Here is a 25,828-nt window from a genome sequence, read left to right as displayed (position 1 = left end):
GGACAGTACATAGCATGTCTGAGTAATTTTATATTTTCGGGTCGGGCAGAAGTGAAGATTGAATTTACAGTACGTAGAGTAGGTACAGAATTATTTCAACATGAGTTACTAGTACGAAGGACGAAACTGGCAATTGGAATTAGATGCAATAGTCTATAGTTCGATAATATGTACAAAAGAACTGAAGCCTGTATCGAAATGAACGGCCACCATTTTCAAAATTGTGTTTAAATATTCATATTATGATTATTTTTAAATTCAACTTCTTTCTCTATATTGTACGCTTATGTGCTGTAGACAGTATAATATACACTGCATAATGAATACGTTCGCATGGATAACTCACTTCGTGAGTAAAAACACTTATTCTTAATACAGTACTGTACTTTGATTAAACAAAAATCTAATGAAAATTATCAAACTCAAAATCGCGATATTTCCTAGTTTACGTAAATGGATGAACTACTTTTCTTCCTTCCTATACCTAGTAGAGTGATTTGCGTTTTACGCCAGTATCATCGAACTCCAGTCTTGGAGGGGGGAGCAAGCGGTGTTTCCGGTTCTCTAAAGGTATAGACAGGTTAATATTAAAAATGTTAGTAAAAATAAAATGATGTCCCTGTACAATGGTGATTTCTCATTGGCTGAAGAACTGAACTATAATGAATATGTGTACTTTAATAAGGTGCATTAAAGGGCTGCTACCAGGTGTATAATTACTACATTTCGGCATGATCGAGCAAAAATTATGTATGTGTGATCCAATAGATTAATTCCTCTCCCGACAGGTCGCGGCCCTGTAAGGCCCGGGTGGCGTGGGTCATGTAAATGAACCTAAAAGGGAGAGGTTAAACTAAGGTAGAGAGAGAGAGACAATAACCTTCCGATATGAAGGTGACGTACGGTAAGTAAATAAGTCATTCAGTACGTAGGGTCGTGATTTTACTTCATATGGTGATATCTGGTAACAGTTGGCAACACTGACAAGACGGCACTATTTGCTGTTTAGGAACTGTTCTTACGTGACCGTCGCTATACCTGTTGGGCAGGGTTTCTGAACCCTAGGATCGCTTGCTGCAGTCTCGTGGGATCGAATGTGGGCGGTACAGCGCCGACAGGGGGCTTCCTCTTGTCGGTCATCGGCGGTACTGGCACACCCAGGGGGTCGCTCGGCGGGGGGTGCAGGGCCTGGCCGGGAGCCGTGGCCGATACTCCGGCACACTTGGCGCACGCCGCCTTCATCTCCTGGCGCACTTCCTTCACCACGTCGGGGCCGAGACAGCTCTCGTATACCTGCGCAGTCAACGAGAAACCTCTTAAGAACACACTCAAAAAAGTCAGACTTAAATCTAACATCAAAGCTATGAATGATTCCATAAAATGTGGTCAATGACAGCAAGCTCGCTTAAGCGACACTGTGACTGACTTTTGAAACTTCTTTTTATACAACTTGATTACACAACTTTTGACACTATATCACTTCGGAAAACGTATTATTTGTCTTTCTTGTGTTAAATTTTATATTACATTGTTAACATGTTTCAGCCTGCTATTGGCCATCATCAGAACTGGTTTTGTTTTATTTCCTGTGGAGGTGTGTTTGTGTAGTGTAATGTGGCGTCAAAGAGTGTGCGTGTTCTGAAATTGACTTGTGTGTTGAGAATTTCATTTACGTTTTTTTATTAATTCATTTCAAATTCGGTGGATTTGCAGTGTCTATACGTTTCAATAACATCAAGTTTCATTCATTAGTTCTTTAGATATTAATTTTCACGTATTTTAATTATATTAAATTATGCGTGCCATAAATATGATACCATAAATAGTTAATCCTATTTACGCGTACCATAAAATTAATATCTAAGGAACTAATGAATGAAATTAATTAATTAATAGAAATGTTGACAAGAAATAATGTCCCCAATCAATTAATAACAGCAATAATTAATATTTATAAAGAAAACTACAGTACAATACAAGTAAAAGGTAAACTTTCCAACTGGAATGTCATAAATCAAGGAGTAGGCCTACATCAAGGAAGTTGCTTATCTCCATCATTAGTAAGAGAATGTAAACAAAAACCACATGGCCCCATTTATATCAATAGACATTTAGATTTAGTTATATTATTATTTGCAGATGACGTTATAGATCTGGTAAACTCAGAAAATGGACTATAACATTCAATATAGCTATCAACTTCAACTCCTTGCTGAAAAATATAATATGACAATTTCAACATCAAAAACCATTAAGGGACGAATTTCTGTTCGTACCAAGATATGTGTTCGTAATAAACTTATTGAACAAGTTTCTTCGTTTAATTATTTCGGATATCAAGTCCGTTATGAAAATGAAATAGACATATCTGCTAAAATTTTAAATTATAACCGAGCAATGACAGTCCTCAAAAAAAAAAAAAAACCTTCATTAGTGCAGAAACATACGAGGGTGAAAGCTTATAAAACATTGGCAAGACCGGATATGATGATAGAGACCATGGTGGAAACATAGTAAAGGTGTGGGACTGCGCATGCTGGTGTGATAGCGGCCGAGGCGTGTGACGTCATCTTTACTGCAGACAGCGATCGCAGCTCATTGCGTTGAGTACATTTTCTTTAATAAGCCTAACTAGACATTAATTACAATACATAATTTGAACTGATTGTTGCCAATGTTATTCATATCCTTTTCATTGTGCGTTTAAGTTCATGTACTCTTTAAAAGAGTTATGAATAAAATTTAAAAAACATATAAAAAATTAACAGTAATAGCTTAAAATTCGCTCCCTCAAAATCTGCCGTCCTAGACAGCTGCTTAGTCTGCCGAGACCTAAATACGCCCCTGATTGCATGTAGGCTACTGTACCTACTAACTTTCTTTCACCTCAGCGCAACAGGAGCATCCAGCACTAATGTAACAATGGAAAATCGCGGAGCCATTGAGTCTACTGTCACAGAGGAATGCCAAATACTAATACAAAGAATTCAAGAATTAGAAGAGAAGAATTACTCTCTAGAAACGAGGATTAAGGAATTGACAGCTGCCAACAGGAAACATGAAGAAGACAAAAGAAAATTACATGAGGATGTAATTTCATTGAAAAACATTAGACAAACAGAAGTTAAATCTAAAGTGGCTGAAATTTTTAAACCATTTTTCACTATTGGGCAAATTGATGCTCTTTTGAATAAAAAGCGTAGGGTGAAATGGTCTGTAGAAGATTACGGTACTGCAATAACACTTCGAAACCTAAGTCTAAAAACATACCGATACTTAAGAACAAAATTAAATTACCCGTTACCTGATTTGCCAACTCTGAGAAAATGGGCACTAAAACAATTATCGCTTATCAGTGACAAAAGGCAAAGGTTAACTGTGGAGAATTTAGAAAAAATTCTGGTGGTGTACTGTGCAGATAATTATAATAAAGTCTGAGCATGGAATTGAATTTCAATAACTTAAAATGAGTAATCTTGATATCAATAATCATTATTTCATTAGTTTCAATATATTAAATTTGTGCAGCTCTGTTTATAAATATAATATAGTATTCTTTTTTAATGTTTAAACATACTTTTTTGTGCGTATTTTAGTGTATAACTAAAAATTTCAGTGAAAGAAATAAGTATGATACCTTGATGTGCCTAAAATGCCTATTTTCATTAAAATATAGCCTAATTTTACAAATTTTGAGCTTATTTTAGGCGCCTAAAACTGCAATTTTTAGTGCCTAAAAATCCGATGTCTACTGATATATGGGCCTAATTTTGTGCATATTTGTAGCATAATGTATTATAATTATTATAAAAGTACGTGTATATTACAGAAGACAATTATTAACGTTGCACTACCATATTACATTATTTCTTGACTCTTGAATTTAATTTATTGTTCACTATTTTATAATGTTATCACTTCAAGATAGACCCTATTATAGCCTATACTATCAATATTTACTGAATACACAAACCATGAGTTTTATTTATTCATTTAAATCTATGGACGCAGATCTAACCATCAACAATCTGTTATGTTGACTGTGTCATTCGAGTGCGGCCTGCAGTAAACGTGACGTCATGCGCAGACTGAACGAAAACACGCACAGCTTGTCCCACACCTCTACTATGTTTCCACCATGATAGAGACTGGATTAATCTTGCACTGTCATTGTTTAGCCTGATTGTTGCAATTTATTAAACATGGAGCATAAAATGGTGAGCAACGAGGATTTACTGCAAAATATTATTATCTAAATCAGCGGTGACCAAAACTCGAGCTGCAGTGATTACATGCGACAGACAGCCTATGAAGTAAGGAGACGGAGGAAAGGTACTCGGCATGAAAACTACAATCAGTGGTGGTTCCTATACTAACATCTTGATCAATCCCGCGGATAAAAATCTCAAGCTTTGCTGTACCAGTAATGTCACTGCTGTCATCAAGAGCCAGCGAATATCATACGATTTTTCTTGCTTCTTTTTTTAACCTTCCTCTTGAATATAATCAGGAATTTTCTAAATTCTTCTCTCGATACTTGGTCGAGAAATTTGTAGTTTTTTCAAAATTAAAAACTTCTTATGCACAAGTTATTCAAGCTATTTTAATCGTTACTCTTTCGAGAAATTCTGTTCTATTAAAAGGCTTTAGAGCAAGGGATATTTCAAACCCCATTAGGTAGCTGACTTTCTTACATTTATTTATGTCATGTTTATCTTCCTGGCTATGATTTAAGACATGTCAGTCCCTGGCGTTTAACATTCGTTGGCACAAATATTGTATTAGTTTTTCTATAATAATATTATTAAATGAATAACTAATAAATAGTTACTTTAATCTAAAGATTAAGAAGATTAAAATTGAGATAAAACCTAATAATTTTATCCTTCTAGGGAGAAGATATAAAAATATCAATATTCATGCACGTACAGAAGAATTATTGTATTGTATTGTATTGTATTGTATTGTATTTATTAACATTCCATGGTATTCATACATTGCTTACAGCTAGAATATGGAACAAGTCAAAAAACTTAATACTATTATAAAATCTTAATTCATAGTCACAGTCTAGATGAAATATATACAGATGAGATTTACAACATAGTCTACTGGTACAACACATCATTTTCATGAAGTGTTATTGAATGTCATGAATTCACCTACAGAATAGAAGGCGTGAGAAATTAGGTACTTCTTTAATTTGGCCCTAAATAATCTTATGTTTTGAGTTTCATTTTTTATATCGATAGGGAGGTTGTTAAAAATTTTTACTGCCATATAACGCACTCCTTTTTGATAGCACGATAGACTTGCCGATGGAGTATGAAAGTCATTTTTGACGTGTATTTATGGTATGAACTGTTGAATTAGTTACAAAGTTTTCATGATTACATACGAGGAAGATTATTAATGAAAAGATATACTGACAATCCATGGGCATTGTTTGTAGTTTTTTTAAAATAGTCCTACACGATTCCCTAGATTTAGCACCTACTATTATTCTAATTACTCTTTTTTGTAATAGAAATATATTTTTACTATCTGTGGAATTTCCCCAGAATATTATAGAAACACATACTTAGTGGTCAGTAATAATAATAATAATAATAATAATAATAATAATAATAATAATAATAATAATAATACATTATTCAGCGTGACAATTAATGTTTCCGTATACTCCTAATTGAACCGTTGAGCAAAGTAAACATAAGTTATTACATTTTGTCCGACAGAACAACAAAAACGTTCTCCTCATTCTTTACGAAACCACATCTTACTGCTTGTAGAGACAGAGTTTGTAGAGCGAAATGATATCGCCACTGTTTGCCTTCACTACATGAATGAAACACACAGCAATGTACAGGAAACTCTTCGTAATCGTTTGATTACACGATGTAATCACGACACCCGCTTTGGTCACCGCTTGTCTAGAATATGCCATTAGGAAAGTGCAGGAAAACAGAGTGTGTTTGGAATTGAACGGGTTACATCAGCTGGGGATGACGTGAATATGTCAGGAGAAAATCCACAAACTATAAGGGAAAACAGGGGAATTTTACTTAAAGCAAGTAATGAGATAGGTTTGGAAGTAAATCCCGAAAAGACAAATTATATTAATAGCCTATGTCTCGTGACCAGAACATAGTACGAAATGGAAATGTAAAAATTTGAAATTTATGCTTTGAAGAAGTCGATGAAAAGGTGCTTAGGAAATTATTTGGGGCTAAGAGGGGCGAAGTTACAGGATAATGGAGAAAGTTTCACAATGCAGAACTGCACGCATTGTATTCTTCACCTACATGATAGGAACATTAAATCCAGACGTTTGAGATGGGTAGGGCATGTAGCACGTAGGGTGAATCCATAAATGCATATAGTGCGTTCGTTGGAAGATCTGATGGGAAAATGATCTCTGGGAAGGTCAAAACGTAAATGAGAAGATAATATTAAAATGGATTTGAGGGAGGTGAGATATGATGCTAGAGACTTGATTAATCTTGCTCAGGATAGGGACCGCTGGCGGGCTTACGTGAGGGCAGGAGAAATGCTGGCTTCTCTTAAAGACATGAAGTAAGTAAGTGGTCTAATTTGTTTTCTTGTATATTCGACCATCATAGGAAGGCGTTTATTTACAAAACATAACCTCTTCCAGAGTCATGACTAGGGGGCGTATGTTTATGACCTAAATTCTACTTAAATGATCATTAAAATGTCCTTAAGCTAATGGAAAAATGACATGAAATTAAAAGAAAATGACATTTAAATATTATCCACCATACTCGCACCACAACTTCTTAAAAATTAGTCACCTTGTTTCAGTGACTGCCCTGCAAATCTCAGAGAGAGGAGGCAACTTCCTGGAATTTGGCTAAGATAAAGGAAAAGAACATGCAAAAAAATGAAGATTTTAATGGAAAACTATAGATTTTAATGAGGCTTTACAATGTGTTTCAATCAAGAGTGGTCCATTTCAGTGTCTTCATTCTCCATCTCCTCCTCCTTTCGTTCTTCACTTTTGTTATCAGATTTTCAAGATGAGTGAGTGTGAATGACAAAACAAATTGTGGGCGCAGAGTGCATTCTTGCAATCTTCGTGTTAAAAATACTGTCTAATACAGTAGACATCCCTTCCGAACCATATTGAGGACACAACGTCCTGTCCAGGACATGGTGAAAGTTTCTCCCCTTCCAAATATAAATTCTAAAGACACCCTCGTACAGACAAAACAGTAGCGGTCAAAGACCTCACTTAAACTAAGCTGCTGTCAAGTATTTTTATGTTACTTCCGTTGTGTGAACTGAAGCCTTCAGTGGAATGAGGGATGGACTTTAGAGTCTGTTCCAAACTATAAAACTCAAACTTCACTGTTATTCACTTATTCAGTAGGTAATTGAAGATTCCACTGCAAGAATGATGGATGTCACTGTCTTGTCGAAAATGAACCAAGACTGTCAATGCATAGCTTAAGACGTATAGAATGTACATAGAGAGTTACATGGCATTAACACTGATAGTTATTGTCCAGTAATGATCGGAAAATCACAGTTAAGCTTTGAGCGCTAAGCATTTCAAACTTCCAATTGCTTCTCCTGCAAAATGTATTCCAAATGACATCCATCATTCTTGCAGTGGACTCTTCAATTAGTACTGACCTATTTGCTTATAAAATGATTTAACAGTCCCATCAGTAAATACATTCCAAATGATCTAAAAGTTCTTCAGAGTATTAAAAATGACCAAAAATGCCGAAAAAAATATAAAAATGACCTATTAGTTCAAAAACGTAAAAAAAAATGCAAAAAATGCCATATACGAAATTACTTTTTTACGTTGATGTAAACACAGAAAGGATTTCTATATTAATAGGCATCGTCCTAATGTGAAAAATAATAAGATGACTTTTCATCAACATCCGTCTCCTAGTCATGACGTAGGGGAGAGTAGGCTAGTATCGGTCATCGGGTAATATCGACAATGCGTTTCTTTCATCTACCACCAGATGGTAGAACCTGGATAACATGGTTACGTTTCTGTATGCGACATAACAGAAACATAACCATGTCATTAAGGTATTATCATCTGGTGGTAGATGAAAGAAACTCACTGTCCGATATTACCCGATGTCCGATACTACCCAGCTCTCTCCTATGGTCAGGTAAAGAAATGCTGCTGACACAATAATTGACCTCGTATGCTAGAATACTTTTGTACTCTAATTATTTCAGATATTGTTCCAAATAATGGATTTGTTTAATTACATTCTTTATACCAAAGACCGTCATCTTTCATCGCTTAGCATTTCACAAATATCTTTTGAATCACTCGGTATGTCCATGTAACATTTGCTACCAAGAATTGAAGTCTACGACTGGAGTCATTGACCATGAAATGAAGTTAAATTCCAACTCAGGTTTGATGGTATTTTCTTGTTTCTCTGTAAGGCATGTTTAACTCTATCATTATGATGCATCTCACAACACGAGACTGGAGTCGCTGGTAGAAAAAAAAAACCGAACAACTGAAAGTGAAATACCATTACAGACCCGAGCATCTCTTCAACGTATTATATAAAACGGTCTCCGTTTAGGAGTCATTTATCTGGGTTAATGACTCCTCCACGTTCTACAGCAACCTTGAATCAATGTCAAATTCAGCGAAGTAGCAAAGGAAATGAAGATGACTTTTTACAGAAGTACATTCCTTGGAACATCGGAATGCCAATAATGAAAAAGAAAATCTCTAAGATAACTGGTATTCCCCCACTATACATCCCTGTGTACAGTTCTATTCTCTCAAGTAATTACACACTTCTTTACAGCATTTGTTCAGGCTATAAAATACTCGTAGATTATTAGGAAACTGTTGCGCCTCGCACGCAACTTCTTTCGAGAACGCCTTATAAATTAATTGTTCCCTTAGTGTGATGTAAAAGTGTGACGTCTGTACGTACGAAGGATGTCCAAAATAGAGTTAATTAAAAATTAAATTGATTTGCTTCTTGCTATACGAAGTATGCGCAGAAGATTTTGTGATTTAAGAGGAGAGGATGGTGTAAAATATTAATTTTTTGTATGTAGACAGCTCATAGCTGTGGCAACTCAACCAAATAAAAATATTTTGAAAAAAAAATTATTTGGGGGCCCAAATTTGAAAAAAATATACCCAATGCAGGATTATACTAAAATCGATATATCTAAACCGTTTTTAAAGATAGATTCAAACAGTTTTTTGCAATGTATTTGAAAAAGCAAGTTCTACAAACTGTCTGTAACAGAATTTTGATATTAGTCCCTACGTTTGGAAAATAAACTATTAAAATTTTAATAACAATTTTCTTATTTCCTTTCTTGCAAACAAACGGACGTGTTTTTAAAATGAAATCAATTAACAAACTTCTGTTAAAGAGAAACGTTTCCTAATAGTCTAATGAATGTGTGTGCTAAATTTCATGCATGTATCTTTAATAGTTCAGAAATTATATCCATTTTTGTCTGGCAATGTAGCAAAAAAAAATGAAGTTACTGGAAACCGATAAAAGCGGGCGTGTGATTTAAAAATCCATAGCGCAGGAAGTTTAAAAATGACGTCTCAACATCCGATAAGGGTACAAATACCCACAAAACGTTGTGCAATGCATTCCACACATATCAAAGGGTATTTTAAAGAAAAAAAATTGAAAATTTAATTTACCGGAAACAACAATAAAAATGGGCGAGTGATTTAAAAATCCATAACGCAGGAAGTTTAAAAATGGCGACTCAACATCCGATAAGGGCACAAATACCCACAAATTGTTATGCTATGCATTCCACATACATCACAGAGTATTTTAAAGATTTTTTTTTAATTTACTCATTTTTCACCAAAAAATACCATCCTCTCCCCTTAATAAAAGTTAACGTAGAAATTTTGAATAAAATAAGCTGTTTTTTACTTCGTTATTTAATGACGCTGTATCAACAATTAGGTTATTTAGCGTCGATGGAATTGGTGATGTCAAGATGACATGGAACCAACACATTAATTACCTTCGTAATAAATTACGTAAAATAATATATTATTTTGTTTTATTGAGGAATTACTTGTCAATAAGTTTATTACGCATAATATACTTAACCTTATTTCGGTCGGTAATTATGTATGGAATTATAGGATGGGGTAGCTTATTTAAATCCAATTTTAATCCAGTTTATTTATTACAGAAGAAAATAATTAAAATATATCTTCATAAACCTATTGATTTTCCATCTCAAAAATTGTTTTTAGACTTTAATGTTCTTAAAATAAGGAAAAATTTATTATATTGTATTATTAAAATTCATACATAAAAATCGAAATAAATTTTAATTGTATTCTCATAGTTATGAAACAAAAGGTATGAATTCTTTAAGATTGTTTCAACCAAAATACAACACTGCTACAGTATTTAATCATAGTAGTAATTTAGGCTCAAAAATATATAACAAATTTATATTTAAATTTCTAATCTTGTCAATTCTAATAGTTCTAGTATTAAATTTAAAAAGTTATGTATGAATTTTATAAAAATTGAAAAATTTTAAATTTAAATTTATATATTCTTATTGCATAGTAGTTTTTCTGTAAATATTATATTTTATGTTCAAGTATTAGCAAAATAAATAAATAAATAAATAAATAAATAAATTTTGCAAGATGAGGCCGAGAATTCGCCATAGATTACCTGGCATTTGCCTTACTGTTGGGGAAAAACTTGGGGAAAATCCAACCAGGTAATTAGTCCAAGCGGTAATCGAACCCGCGCCCGAGCGCAACTTCTGATTGGCAGGCAAGGGCCTTAGCCGAGCTACGCTGGAGGCCAATTTGCGTTTCCATTATATTCAAAACTGAACAGTCAGATGTTCTCCGTGTGTGTACGGAAATGTTTGCTAGATTAGGCAGTGTTAGTTGATATTCAGAACTTACACATTATCGCATATTGGACTTCCTTACGTATTGAACCTTTTTGTATATCGGATCTATTTGAGTATTGGACGTTTTCGTATATTGGACGTATTACAGTTTGGAACCTTTTTGCTTTTTGGACATATGCTGCTTGGACTAATTTCCTTGGACGACTTTTACTTGCATGTTTTTTGACTGGACTTTTTCTGTCTGTGGACATTTTGAATTCCACGAAATTACCTGTAGACAATCTTTTTTTACTTGGTTATTTAACTACGTTGTATCAACTACTGGGTTATTTAGCGTCGATGGAAACGGTGATAACGAGATGGTGTTTATCGAGATGAGGCCGAGGATTCGCCATACATTACCTGACATTCCCCTAACGGTTGAGGAAAATCTCGGAAAAAACCAACCATATCAGCCCAAGCGGGAATAGAACACACGCCCGAGCGTAACTCCGGAGCAGGAGATAAACGCTCTACTGCTTGAGCTACGCCAGTAGCTCATAAGAGTTAAGACGAATCCCAAGAACCCCTGCAAGGTGAATCCTCGACCTCAGCTCGCCAAATACCAATCTCATTTATTTAACCGAAACATTAAATTATATACTACTACGTAATCGTCCAGTCCATTGCTCCCGCACCACACGGATCCGGAAGAAACCGTCAATCTATATTGCAAGACGTTACTGTGCTGTTTGCTAGAGGAGCTAAAATGCAATGAAATAAAATTATAAACCTTTTTCGTTAACAGCTGCCAGTGTTCAAAATTTAAAATTTAGCGATAAATATAGACTAATAATACACAGTGAAAATTGTTTAGATCCCAAACGTTGTAAATGTCCACCTTTGAAAGAAACCACGTATGTCAAATATCTGGGTATCATTATTGATCAGAATTTAAAATGGCCTCATCACATTACTTATATTTGTAAGAGGCTTCGTAAAACAATTTATAAATTTGTTAATCTTTGATGCTACTTACCTATTAGAGTTCTACGAAATGTATATTTGGCCATTATTCAGTCTATCATTCAATATGGTATAATTGTTTGGGGTGGAAGTACAAACATTAATCTTAGTCCGTTAAATTTACTACAAAAACGAATAATTAAAATTTGTTTGAAGAAACGTTTCGATTATCCAACTAAATTAATTTATTCTGAATTTAATGTATTTAATATTGAACAAATTTATAAGTATACGCTGTTAAAATTTTATCATAAAAATCGTAATAAGTTTGTATTACAGACACACAATTATGACACAAGACGAAATATTAATTCAACATTAGTAGAACCTAAATGTCTCACGTCTGCTGGTCTAAAGCATAGCATAAATTTTGGCCCTCGGTTGTACAATGCTTTAACTAAATTACACCCAGAACTTCTAACATGTAACCCACACACATATAAGAAGAAAATTAGAAACGTGTTAATATCTTCAATTTGATTAAATACATTTATAGCCTATGTGTATGAATTAATCAACCTATATTATATTTGTATTCTATAATTTTGAAATATATATTAGTCCTACTTTTCACGTGCGATATTATTCTTTTCTAGTGTTAATATTATATTATATAATTCCATTGCCGCTGTAATTATATTTTAGTTCCTATTTTATTTCACTTATTTATTTTTATTATTATTATTTTTTATTTTAATATTATATCTGAACTGCGACCGAGCACGAGCGCTGCTCATTCGGTCTCAAATTTTGTTAATACTACTGTATCTTCTTCTTATATTGCTTGTATTATTTTATTTGTATTTCTCTTTGTTTTGTTTTGTAATTATATTTCTTTATTCTGTATATTTGAATTTAAATAATTTAAATAATTTTAAATAATTAAAAAATTAGGAAGTGAATAAATAACCTATTTCACATTAACTACAATCACTATGATAATGGTATAAAGAAGGATAACCGCTGTAGTTTATGAAACGAAGATTTCATAAGAAATTAAAGGCTGACGAGTATTGATCATGGTGTCTTTGTCTGTGAAAAAAACTTAAGTTTTTGAGAACACATATAATCAATGTAAGTCTCCCTGTTTATAATCTCATGAAATTGAACAGTAAAATACGGGCTATTCCATATGAAATCGATCAGTAAAAAAACCTCGCATTTTTTTAATACTCTAATTTTTCCCCTATTTATACAAGGTCTTGAGGAGAGTGTATTTTCAAAAATATACTACCGAAAGTCAAACGGTTTTCGTATTATTGAGCGACAAATTTAGCGTATTTTATAGCGCTCAAAACTCTGGAACCATTTACTGCAGAACATTGAACTGGAGCTCATTTTGAAACTGACATTTGGTAGATTACATTAAGAAGTAATCCTTGTTTTTATTGTATACAGAGAGACAGATAATCTGATTTTACTTACTTTTAGGCTATTTGCCCATTTGTAAAAATGTAAAAAATATTGAGAAAAAACCTTGCATTGTTAAGAGGGATTCGGCATTGTTTGCTTAGTGGCTCGGCAATAAGTTTCGAGGGTATTAAATAAATTATTTTCACACGCCTAGACTTGAACAGCGCAGTACCGCACGCACTGGCCGAGAGCTGAAGATAAGCGAGCATTGGGCGTCATTTTACCCCTGTGTTTATGAAAACTTGTGATAAAGCTAGTAAAGCTATGCGCTACTAGACGAAACATCACATGTTTATGTCTTCTGGCTTTGCTTACCTCGGCTAGCTCCCGCCTCACAGTCAGCTGGTTAGTTCACGCGTGTACTATTTATTTTCTTTATTTGATATTTTCAATACTTTCTTATCAACGGTGCACCAGTAAAAAATATGTTTATTTGTACTTTCAATATGGAATCTAACCATATATTTTAAAAATATTTTTTCGTGGGCAAAGGCGTCTTAATGAAGAAAAATCTAAATGTCTCCATTTCCATAAAAAGTAAGAAAAACTGTTTACATGTCAATATAAACTTTAACTTTTCAGCATCAAAATAAACCATGATTTTGATCATTGGGTGAAAGGGTTTCGGAGCCACAACAGTTTAAAGTTGCTAATTTTATGAAAATACGATAAATTAAAATATTTTTAATTTAAACACTATGAAGTTCTGATGCCTCAAACTTTGCACAAAGCATTGTATCACAGTTCTCGACGTACAAAAAAGTTTTATTGTATTTAGAAATTGAAATATCAATTTTCTCTATATTTCGGTCGATTTGAGATGGAATAGCCCATGGGCTATCGTCCAAAGAACCGCAACATGTTTATGAGGTGGTGAAATGTGGAAATCAGGCCATATCAGGTGATAGTGTTTGAACCAGTCTGTGAATTTCGACTCAATTCGGCGTAAATAAATTAACAGTTTCTCCCAAACCGGCACAATACGAGAGCAATAGACTAGACGGTGAATAATCGTATCTTGTTCACCACAGGCCGTACATCTATCAAAGTCAATCATATGGATGCGATGTAAACGTTCTTTAGTTTGCAAGATATCATGCGTGACCATGTACCAGGCAGACCGAATGTCAACAGGAAGAAAGATCTCATCGACGCAAAATAACCTAGTATTTGATACAGCATCGTTAAATAACCAACAAAAATAAAATGAAAAACTTCGGTTCGAAATCTTTATCAAACTGAAGAATAAATCAACCATACGCTTTAATGTTATTAGATCCAAGATAATGGATAGGATAATGCAGTGGACTGTAATTTGGTCACCCCTAAGTTTAATATATTGCTAATTATGCTGTAACCTACCCTAATAAATAATAGACATTACCTCGCATGCTGTGGGCATTCTGAGCTTCTATATATCTATACTACACGATCGTGTGTTTATGCGTTATTATAGTAATATAAAATAATGAGAAAATTGTAATACGGCCCGCTGTTCTTCAGGATTCTGACAGATTTACAGTTTCTAGGAAATGATTATAATTTTCGGTTCTGAAACTTCCTTCTCCCTACGGCAGGACGATAGTTTATGCTGCCATATGCATGGGTGGTCCACGATTCTACAGCGAATTATACAGCATGTAACAAAATGTAGCGAACAAAATTATTTGCATGTAATGGAGCCAAGAAACAAAAACAAATATTTTATTAATCTGTTATGAAAGATTTGTTTCGTGTATTATATATGTACAGTCGCCCTCAGTGGTCTAGAGGCAAAGCGCTCTCCTCTGTATCCAAGTGTTGCGTGTTCAAACTTCAAACCCGGCTGGAGTCCCTGGATTTTTCAGGACGCAAAAATTCGAAGCGAAAGTCCGCTGGGAGAGACTTTAAGCCACGTATCCCTTGTCGGATTTTTCCGGCACGTTAAAGACTTCCAAACCTAAATTAGAGGCTCTGGACTAAATTTCTTCTCTCTCGCGTCCGAGTAATACCTTAGTTGTATAATAGGCGGCGTTTGAAGCGATGAGCTTACCATTTGTCCCTATGCCCCCTGTCGGTAAATAAGAGTAACTGAATTTCTAGTAGGTAGTGGAACCTTTGTTATGAAGTGCCTATGTTTCGATTCCGGAACTATGGGTTCCCTCAATGAAATGACTGATGTTTGTACTTGAAACTTACTATTATCTCAGTACTCACAACCTATCGGTGTGCTGCTGTATTCCATCAGTCAGTGCAGTAGCCTTTCTCTATCGTTCGTTCGTTTTATTGTTTATTCAATCTATTTTATATCCTTGATTTTTTTTCTCTTTTTATTTCTTCTTTGGCTATATTTTCCTTTTTTAAATTGTTATGCTGTCTTCTTCTTCTTCTTCCGGTTTCATGACTGCTGACGCCATCTTCAGGAAACCAAACCCCAATCCACCCTATCCATCCACTGCTCTGGTGTCAAATTCCTTGAAATCATGGCATTCTGTACCCCTTCTATCCACGTCTTTGCTGGACGACCTCTTATCCTTCTTTCTGTCGGTATCCATTCCATAATTTGTCGTGGTAGGCGTTCCTCTGGCATTCTCTCTACATGTCCATACCATTGTAGCCTTTTCTTCTCTATAACTTCAATAATGTCTGGTTCTTCCTCTACTTTCATAATTTCTTTTATCTGTCTATTTTTTACTCTTTCTTTTCTTGATTTCCCTGTTGATCTTCTTAAAACATCAATTTCTGTAGCCAAAATTTTATTTTGTTCCCTTGTAGAAATTTGCCATACTTCTGCGCCATAGGTAAGAATACTTTGAATTACTGTTTTATAAATTTGCAGTTTCCTGGTTTTTGTTAAATGTTGGTTCCATCAAAGAGAATTTAGAGTATTAATTGCTTTCTTTGTTTCGGAAATTCTATGCTCAATTTCTGTATTACTTTTCCCAAATTGATCTATTTTCGTCCCTAATTATATACATTCCGTACTTGGTTCTACAGGGACATCATTTTATTTTTACTAACATTTTTAATATTAACCTGGCTATACCTTTACAGAACCGGAAACACCGTTCGCTACCCCCTTCCACGGCTGTAGTTTGATGATACTGGCGTAAAACACAAACAAATCACTTTACTAGGTATAGGAGGGAAGAAAAGTACTTCATCCATTTACGTAAACTAGGAAATATCGCGATTATGAGTTCGATAAATTTCATTAGGTTTTTTTTTAATCAGAATGCAGTACTGTATTAAGAATAAGAGTTTTTATTCACGAACTGAGTTATCCATGTGAACGTATTCATTATGCAGTGCATATTATATTGTCTACAGCACATTAGCGTACAATATAGAGATGATGTTCAATTGAAAAATAATCATAATATGGATATTTAAACACATTTTTGAAAATGGTGGCCGTTCATTTCGATACAGACTTCAGTTCTTTTGTGCATATTATCGCACTATAGACTATTGCATCTAATTCCAATTACCAGTTTCGTCCTTCGTACTAGTAACTCATGTTGAAATAATTCTGTACCTACTCTATAAAAGAGTATCTTACGTACTGTAAATTCAATCTTCACTTCTGCCCGACCCGCACAGATAAAATTACTCAGACATACTATCTACTGTCGGTCCAAGTGGTTATGTCGCAGGGTCGTAGAAAGGGGGGAAATCACGTGACAGTTAATTACTTAACGAGACCCTTTTATTTAAGTGATTTTAAACAGTTGTATAATATTACGTAAACGTCCAATTCCTAACAGAAATTAATGTTTTCAGAAAAAAGCTAAGACAGCCCAGTTTTTACATAGAGGCGTGCAGAAGCAGGTGGGGGAAATCGGGATGCGACGTAGACAAACGGACAGTACCTGTGCGAAAATATTATTCAATATTGAAAGATCTTTCATCAGTGGAAAACGCGAACATATTTCTGGAACGTACTATACTCACTAACTCAGTGCTGTTTATTATATGCGGCCTTGGTTCTGTCTGGAGGACAGTTGGAACTTTATTAGTAGAAGGGGTGGGAGTGAAGTACATTCAAAAACTCAGGTACAATAAAAATTGAAGTAAAAATAAAATGATGTCCCTGTATAATTTCTCCATTGTCTAGCTCTAGTTGCAATGGTTTTATCTTCTCGCCAATACATAAATATTCAATTTTCTTTATATTTATCGTCAATTCCCAACGTTCGTATTCCATGCTTTCATTCTTGACGTAGAACTCCGTCCTTCCCCGGGTGTGTGTTAAGGGGTACGTACGGAATTACGAATGTTCCAAAAAGTACAAGATTTCAAACGCTTACAGTACGAAAACTTCAGAGCTTTGTTATTTATTTACAGTTTAATACAGGAGAGAATAGATGTCACTTCTTAACAATATGTAAATCTGTTGGACCAGATGTGTGAGGAGTAAGGGGGCGCCTCGATATGAGTCGGCCGATTGCGTCAGTGGGCCTCAGTGTTGCCAGGTGTATAATCTTTTCGTTGTAAGAATAATCCTACAGTAAACAATAGCACGTGACTGAAGTGAGGCTTGATTGGCAGCAGTTTGGCGCCAGAGACTCTCAGTAAGTGATCCCGCCCATTCCTGTACATTCTGTTTCATGTTAAACATTTACCGTTACTCATCAAAGTAGACCTAACCTCACTGCTATGCATTCGTTTGCTTAGGAAACTGTTACTTCATAATTTATTAATTGGAACTTACAAATTGAACACTATTTCTTTCTCTCCGCTTTTAAGAGGGTTTCCACTCTAGTAACCACACATATTGAGTAAGCAGACACCATACTATCATGTGCTTACGAGAACAAGCTCAAGTGGCGCCAGTGTATTACAAGAACAGACTACCTTGGCATTACTGGATTGTATAAACCATTTAATCTTAGATAAGAGGTTAAATTGATCCTCGTTCTAGCTGAACTTGGAATTTTGTGTTGTACAAAGTCTAATCTGAGATTAATTTGTCTCAAACTAAAGTCAACTTTGACTGAAGAAATTTCTCCGATTAAGTTAGATGATCCAAGTTCAGTTATTTTATATTTTTTTTTTTTATTTTCTTGCCTTAATACACAAATATTCTTATATTTTATAAGGCTCTATCGTGTTCAGCAGTATCAAATAACGTAACCTGTAATTATATTATGTTTATAACCATTAATTATTAATGGTTATGAAAGGTCCGCTATTATTTACAATGTACAAAACAAACCAGTGTCTCCAACAGAGTGTACGGAAAGTCTCCAAAAAGTAGTTGGAAAGTCGCTAGATTTCTCATTATCAACAAAGAAATATTAAATTTTGTCACTATGGGGTGTTAAAAGTCGCTAAATCTCTATTTAAGCAATATAGAAGTTAAAAGAAATTGTCGTTGAAAAAGAGTTAAAATCGCTAGATTGGCAACACTGAACAAACCTGTACAACATGTCCGCGCATCACATACTTCACCTGTTTATGCGAGTTGTCAAATCCTTTTCACGTGAACTTAGATTGCATTTGAACCAAGGTAATTTGATCGCAGAAAAGTTTTATACAATAGAAGAAATGTCTGAACTCGGTCCACTTTCCGATAATCGATCAAAGTTGATCTTTAGTCAGGGAGTTTTATACAATTGGGCCTCAGTATTCATCCGCTTACAACGTAAATAACAGAATATAAAAGTAGCTTTTCTTTTACATAGCGGTTTCATATGAGTGAAGTTATATGTTTCGTCGTATTTACAATAACTAGAATTCAATTTTTATTTTAAAATAATACAAGGTTATGGTTTCCAAATACGGAACTATATTTTCCTGCGTCGTGTGAGTGCTTCGACTGGGAGCCAATCACGAGTACGACAGCCACGTGCTTGTGTTGACATTAGGATTTTTCTTACAGCGAAAACGGTATAGAGTAAAATCCCTACCGTAGAGATATTTTAAACTGATAAGAATTGGGGGATTTTTTTTGTAAAATTGGCGAACTTGTAGAATCTTTCTTACCAGTTTCTTAATATTCATAGTAATAACCATGCATTTTAACTAATTTCAATTTGATAGTTTTAAGAATCTGAAATATACGTCGACTTGTACTTACAAAAACACAACTATGATTACATCAGCCATAGCCACATAACACATGCTCTCTTATAAGCCTATCAGAAAGGGACTTCCCTGTTGTTTCCTTCCGGCGGAGAATCAGGCCAATCTACTCCAAAGTTGAAAAGGGAATTGCATGGTGAATTAACTGTAAGTAGAGCCTGGATGTTTAGACATTTATAACAGTGAAAATAGATAGGCAAAAAAGACAATAAAAATTTAAAAAGGAACAATAGTCTTTGAAAAAAAAGTCATTATAAATTTTAAAAAGGCATAATTTATTTTAGCAAAAAATTTAAATGAGATGAGCATAACTCACATATTTACTTCGTAGGTGACACATGTTGACTTATAAAATACCTTTTTTTTTCGTGATTAACTGTCTTTTCACAAACCTTACATAACAAAACTGTTCCATCGGTTGAAAACACATGGGCACCAAATTCACTAACGTAAGCATGAAATTTACTTTTCGATGGTTTACTGAATTTAGGCATTCTAGCTAACCGATCTCATACCTTGTCCACATCTGTGGGGTAACGGTCAGCGCGTCTGGCCGCGAAACCAGGTGGCCCGGATTCGAATCCCAGTCGGGACAAGTTACCTGGTTGAGGTTTTTTCCGGGGTTTTCCCTCAACCCAATACGAGCAAATGCTGGGTAACTTTCGGTGTTGGACCCCGGACTCATTTCACCGGCATTATCACCTTCATTTCATTCAGACGCTCAATAACCTAGATGCTGATACAGCGTCGTAAAATAACCCAATAAAATAAAAAGAAAATCTTATACCTTCTGTCACTCGACAATAATTTTCTGTTCCTCACTCAAATTTCTTTCTCCTACAATAATAAACACTTGTAGCACAAAATTGTTACAGTAAGATTTGAAAATATGAAAGCAAAGAATTGGAAATGCTACGTGACAACTTCTATGAGAAAGAGTTTAATATTACACCAATAGTATTAAAACACGATTATTATCAGATTAAGTACCGAAATAAATTACTTTTATTTACTATTATTAGTAAAATTAGTCATTGTTTCAAATATTTAAATTTCATAAACATTTAAATTAGCCTACAATTCATTAGAAAATTATAAATAAACAAGGACAAGATATATTGCTTTAATATGACAAAAAAGCCGTTTATTAGCAAGAAACACTTTAAAAAGGCAAAATAGGCAAAATAAAAATTGGCCCTACCACTTTGATTTACTCCAAATGACATTTATATCTATGCAAATAATAATTTACTTCCACTCAGCAAAAAAGACATTTTGCCAAACATCCGGGCTCTAGCTTACTTACTTACTTACAAATGGCTTTTAAGGAACCCGAAGGTTCATTGCCGCCCTCACATAAGCCCGCCAGCGGTCCCTATCCTGTGCAAGATTAACCCAGTCTCTATCATCATACCCCACCTCCCTCAAATCCATTTTAATATTATCCTCCCATCTACGTCTCGGCTCCCTAAAGGTCTTTTTCCCTCCGGTCTCCCAACTAACACTCTATATGCATACCGGGCTCTAGCTATAAGTGAAAAATGATGGCATGGTCAGATATTTCTAGATTCCTGGCTATCGGAACCAGATTTTAAACGTTAGTTATGCAATACTGATAGGGTTAGTAAGACTAAATGTCAATCATGTAGCAAAGAACTTACTTGAAACAGGAAAAAGTGATTGAGGTATTTTCCGGAGTTTTCCCTCAACCAATTAAGAGCAAATGCTGGGTAACTTTTGGCGATGGACCCTGAACTCATTTCGCTAGCATTACAACCGTCATCTCAGTCAGACGAGCAGTTGATAAAGCGTCGTAAAATAACCAATTAAAGAAAGCTTAAAGACAAGCCATCAGTAACATAAAATGTTGCTAGGAAGTTAAAAGAAGGATAGCAATGGCAAACGAAACTTGTAATATATCAGTATATATGGATTTAGAGAGGTCTTTCACATTGCTTCTACGGTGATATCCCATTTATAAAGTTTCATTAAAATCTTTTGAGGCAATCACATGTTGTTAGAAGAGGAACTACGCCAGCCAAAGAATTGAACAATCCGTATATCTTTTTTTATCATTGAAGTGAACTCAACAAACAAGACTAAAAACTAAACCACTATCTTTCGTCGTGTATCCGGTCGAACTTAAGCGTCGGCCAACGAACAGGATCACTAAGATTATAAAGTCCAGTCTTAGAAATGTATTTGTCTTCTGAGCACGTATTCTTCGGGGTTAAAAAAAAAGTACACAACTTCCTTCATTATTTCTCTTCCTTCTCGAGCGCACTTGATTGGCTGTTGATACATTGTATGTACACTTGAAAAGCGTTTCCGTTAATGAAACTATTTGAATTCTCCGAACAGTCTTATTATGTGTTAATAGTATACAAACATTATTTGTCTAGCAAGTTAAAGGACCTCAGTTGACATTGGAGTAACGGCTCTTCGTTTTACTAGCAATAAAAAACCAACAAACACCCAGCATAAAGTAACTTTTTGTTATATTTTCTTGCCGTAGTTGGCCCTGGCTGGTCCAAGGAGCGTGTTAAATGATGTGAGAGAATTCAGTCTCACAGTCTAGGCATCTGAAAGAAGCAGCAAAGCGAGTCGTTTACTCCCTGTGGCCACTGGTTCATTGTTCTCACCTTCCCATGTTGGAAACATGCATAATTTATGAGTCGGCATCGAGTTCACTGTCCCTACCCTCACACAACGAGAGATCGCAACTGCGTCAAGTCTATCCAGTGAAATTCTAATTCCGTGAGGAAAGCGACAGAAATGTAATTGTGTTAATGTATGAGCTATTCCATCTCAAATCGACCGAAATATAGAGAAAATTGACCTTACAATTTCTAAATACAATAAAACTTTCTTGTACGTAGAGAACTGTGATACAATGCTTTGTGCAAAGTTTGAGGCATCAGAACTTCATAGTGTTTAAATTAAAAATTTTTAAATTTATCGTATTTTCATAAAATTAGCAACTTTAAACTGTTGTACCTCCGAAACCCTTTCACCCAATGATCAAAATCATGGCTTATTTTGATGCTGAGAAATTAAAGTTTATATTGACATATAAACAGATTTTCTTACGTTTTATGGAAATAGAGAAATTTAGATTTTTCCTCATTAAGACGCCTTAGGCAAGGAAAAAATATTTTAAAAACATATAGTTAGATTCCGCATTGAAAGTACAAATAAACACATATTTTTTTACTGATGCTATGTTGATAAGAAAGTATTGAAAATATCAAATAAAGAAAATAAATAGTACGCGCGTGAACTAACCAGCTGACTGTGAGGCGGGAACTAGCTGAGGTAAGCAAGGCCAGGAGACATAAACACGTGATGTGTCGTCTAGCAGTCATGGCTGTGCTAGCTTTAACACAGGTTTTCATAAACACTTTTATGATTTTCAAATTTACATTTGAGCCATTTTTTTTACGTTTCCTTTATCAATAATTTGGTTTACTTCATGTTTGGCTGAAACCAATCGCACTCCTTTTGATTTTGCTGAGGGTGAATCAGAGTTGGTTTCAGGTTTTAATGTTGAATAGGAGTAAAATGACGCCCAACGCTCGCTTATCTTCAGCTCTCTACCAGTGCGTGGGGTACTGCGTCGTTCAAGTCAGGCGTGTGAAAATAATCTATTTAATACCCTCGAAACTTATTGCCGTACCATTAACCAAACAATGCTGAATCCCTGTTAATAATGCAAGGTTTTTTCTCAATATTTTTTTACATTTTTAAAATTGCCAAAAAGCCCAAAAGTAAGTAAAATCAGATTATCTGTCTCTCTGTATACAATAAAAATAAGGATTACTTCTTAACACAACCTACCAAATGTCAGTTTCAAAATGAGCTCTCGTTCAATGTTCTGCAGTAAATGGTTCCAGAGTTCTGAGCGCTGAAAGAGGCTCATTTTTATAAAATACGCTAAATTTGTTGCTCAATAACACGAAAACCGTTTGACTTTCGATAGTATACTTTTGAAAATGCACTCTCCTCAGCGCCTTGTATAAATAGGGAAAAAATTAGAGTACAAAAAATGCGAGGTTTTTTACTGATCGATTTCATATGGAATAGCCCGTACATACAAATGCAGAATGTTTATATACTCGTATATTATTTTAATGTACCGAAATACATATGATATTTCCATGCAGATATTCTGCGTCATCATACGATGAAAGAGTAATGGAACGGAGAAAAATTATCTCCGGCGCCGGGATTTGAACCCGGGTTTTCAGCTCTACGTGCTGATGCTTTATCCACTAAGCCACACCGGATACCACCCCGGCGTCGAACAGAATCGTCTCAGATTAAGCTCCAACTCTTGGGTTCCCTCTAGTGGCCGCCCTCTGCACTACGTCATAGATGTCTATGAACGTAGGACCGAAGTCCACTAGAGGGAACCCAAGAGTTGGAGCTTAATCTGAGACGATTCTGTCCGACGCCGGGGTGGTGTCCGGTGTGGCTTAGTGGATAAAGCATCAGCACGTAAAGCTGAAAACCCGGGTTCAAATCCCGGCGCCGGAGAGAATTTTTCTCCGTTGCATTACTCTTTCATCGTAGAATGTTTATAATTTAATATTTAGTAATTTCACGTTAACCCAATATATCGCTGGGTCAGAATAAAACGCTTCTATCTGCATTTAATCTCATTTTATAGGAGAGCACTCTGAAATTTGGCTTCTAAAATGGAACAATAAATACAGAATGTCCGGGAAAGATCTGAAAATAAAGAAATAATTATATCTCTGAAACTATTACATTTACTGTTGTGATGTTTTCACAGTTTCAAAGAGAAACATAATAAATTTTAATGTACCTCTATATGGGCACCATTTGTGGCCCGAAGTATGTCCAGACGATATTCAATCTCCTGCCACACACGTGAAAGTATCTCCGGTGTGACTAGTCCTATTGCTTCGTAGATTCGACCACGTAACTCTGCAATCGTTCACAGGAGTGCGATACACTTTGTCTTTCACAATACCCCACAGAAAGAAATCCAGTGGGGTTATTTCCGGCCACCGTGATGGCCATGTTATAAGTCCGTTTCTCCCAATCCAACGGTCAGAGAACGTGTCATCGAGGAAAAAGCTCACATGATTAGCATAGTGTTTTCTCCTCTCGCAACGGTATGCGCACGAGCGTAACATGTTGCTAGGTAACAAAACGTTATTGAGTTTCTCTTTCTAATTGTGAAAACATTGAGGTAATAACCAAAGCTCGGAACTTGGGGACTTGTGTCTTTGAACGTGGCTAAGCGACCGGACTTCAATGTCAACGAACTCCCGCTTCCAGCACAGAGGTACTGTAAGGTCTGCTATAAAAGTGGTTCCTGGCTGGAACAACATAATGATAATATTATGGTAGGTTGAAACGCGTAATTTTATGGCGTATATATGAATAAACATGCAAAATACATCAAATTTACAGTTCTGCTCTGTACATTTTATTACAGAGTATGACTACATACATTCGAATATTTTTCGAAACCATACCTTCTTCGTCTGTTAGTTAAACATGATTTGAAACGAAAGAAACTTATTTCCACGTCATATGAAGTGACGGGAGCAAAATTAATTTTTTTATTTTATTTATTTTAACTAGCTACCTACTGAATACAAATTACATTTATAAAACAAAAATGTTTCTAGCCACTACCGTAAGAGCCAGGCTCGTGTACGGTGTGGTCTTAGTCAATAATACAACATAAAATTTACAAGGACACTTTACTAAATACAGTAAGTAACTTAATTCAAACCAATAAATACAACACAAGAGCAAGAAGAAAGAAGAAAGAGAAAAAGAGAGAAAAATACACATTTAATATAAATTGACAATTCGACAGAAGCCAGTGATATTCAATAAAAACAAGAATATAGTAGACAGAAATAAAAGGTAAAAAAATACATTTGTTAATATATTATATCGTGGATAATTTTACAAATTTATTTTTTAAAAGCTTCAATTTTTAAAAATTTCAAATTTGGAAAATGGTTTGTAATTGTATTATAAAGTCTTAGGCCGAAATAAAGTATTGAATGTTTTCACTGTCACTGTTTCCTGTTCGATTTTCAATAGTTGCTAGCTGATCTCGTATCTGAGAAAGATAAGTATCCTAAATTTGTCTCGAAAATAGTTTTCAATTTCTATGTCACTACTAGGGAAGGTTCCACTACGACTTGATCCATGGCTATGGACAAATTTTCCACCGATTTAAGGGACTGCAATGTATTTCAATGAATGCCCGTTTCCAATCTCTAGTTTGTGTTTGACACAAGTTAACAAAATATAAACTCTCCATTCGAAGAAAATAATGTATCTCCTCAGAATTCCTCCACGAAATTCTGTACCTAAATTTTAAGAAATATATTTTCAAACGTATACAATACCCATTCGAATAATACGTATTTTCTTATTTTCAAACAGACCGTTT

The 25,828-nt window shown here is 34.9% G+C and overlaps 1 protein-coding gene and 1 long non-coding RNA gene across 4 annotated transcripts in view; one reads left to right on the top strand and one right to left on the bottom strand.

The window, feature by feature from the left end:
• Positions 1–25,828, top strand: part of LOC138713770 (uncharacterized) — a 428,588-nt gene that overhangs the window by 295,544 nt on the left and 107,216 nt on the right. The gene's annotated exons all lie outside the window — the stretch shown is intronic.
• LOC138713763 (uncharacterized) overlaps positions 1–25,828 on the bottom strand; it is an 85,940-nt gene that overhangs the window by 28,292 nt on the left and 31,820 nt on the right. For all 3 annotated transcript variants that reach the window (XM_069846172.1, XM_069846174.1, XM_069846173.1), the window contains one exon: positions 1,039–1,293. In XM_069846172.1, coding sequence (XP_069702273.1) covers positions 1,039–1,293 — 255 coding nt within the window. The remainder of the gene's footprint in view (positions 1–1,038; positions 1,294–25,828) is intronic.

Source organism: Periplaneta americana, chromosome 14 (assembly GCF_040183065.1).
Source record: "Periplaneta americana isolate PAMFEO1 chromosome 14, P.americana_PAMFEO1_priV1, whole genome shotgun sequence".
In the NCBI taxonomy this organism is placed as follows: domain Eukaryota; kingdom Metazoa; phylum Arthropoda; class Insecta; order Blattodea; family Blattidae; genus Periplaneta; species Periplaneta americana.
Note: the sequence above shows the minus strand (reverse complement) of the source record. Positions and strands in the feature narration are given on the sequence as shown.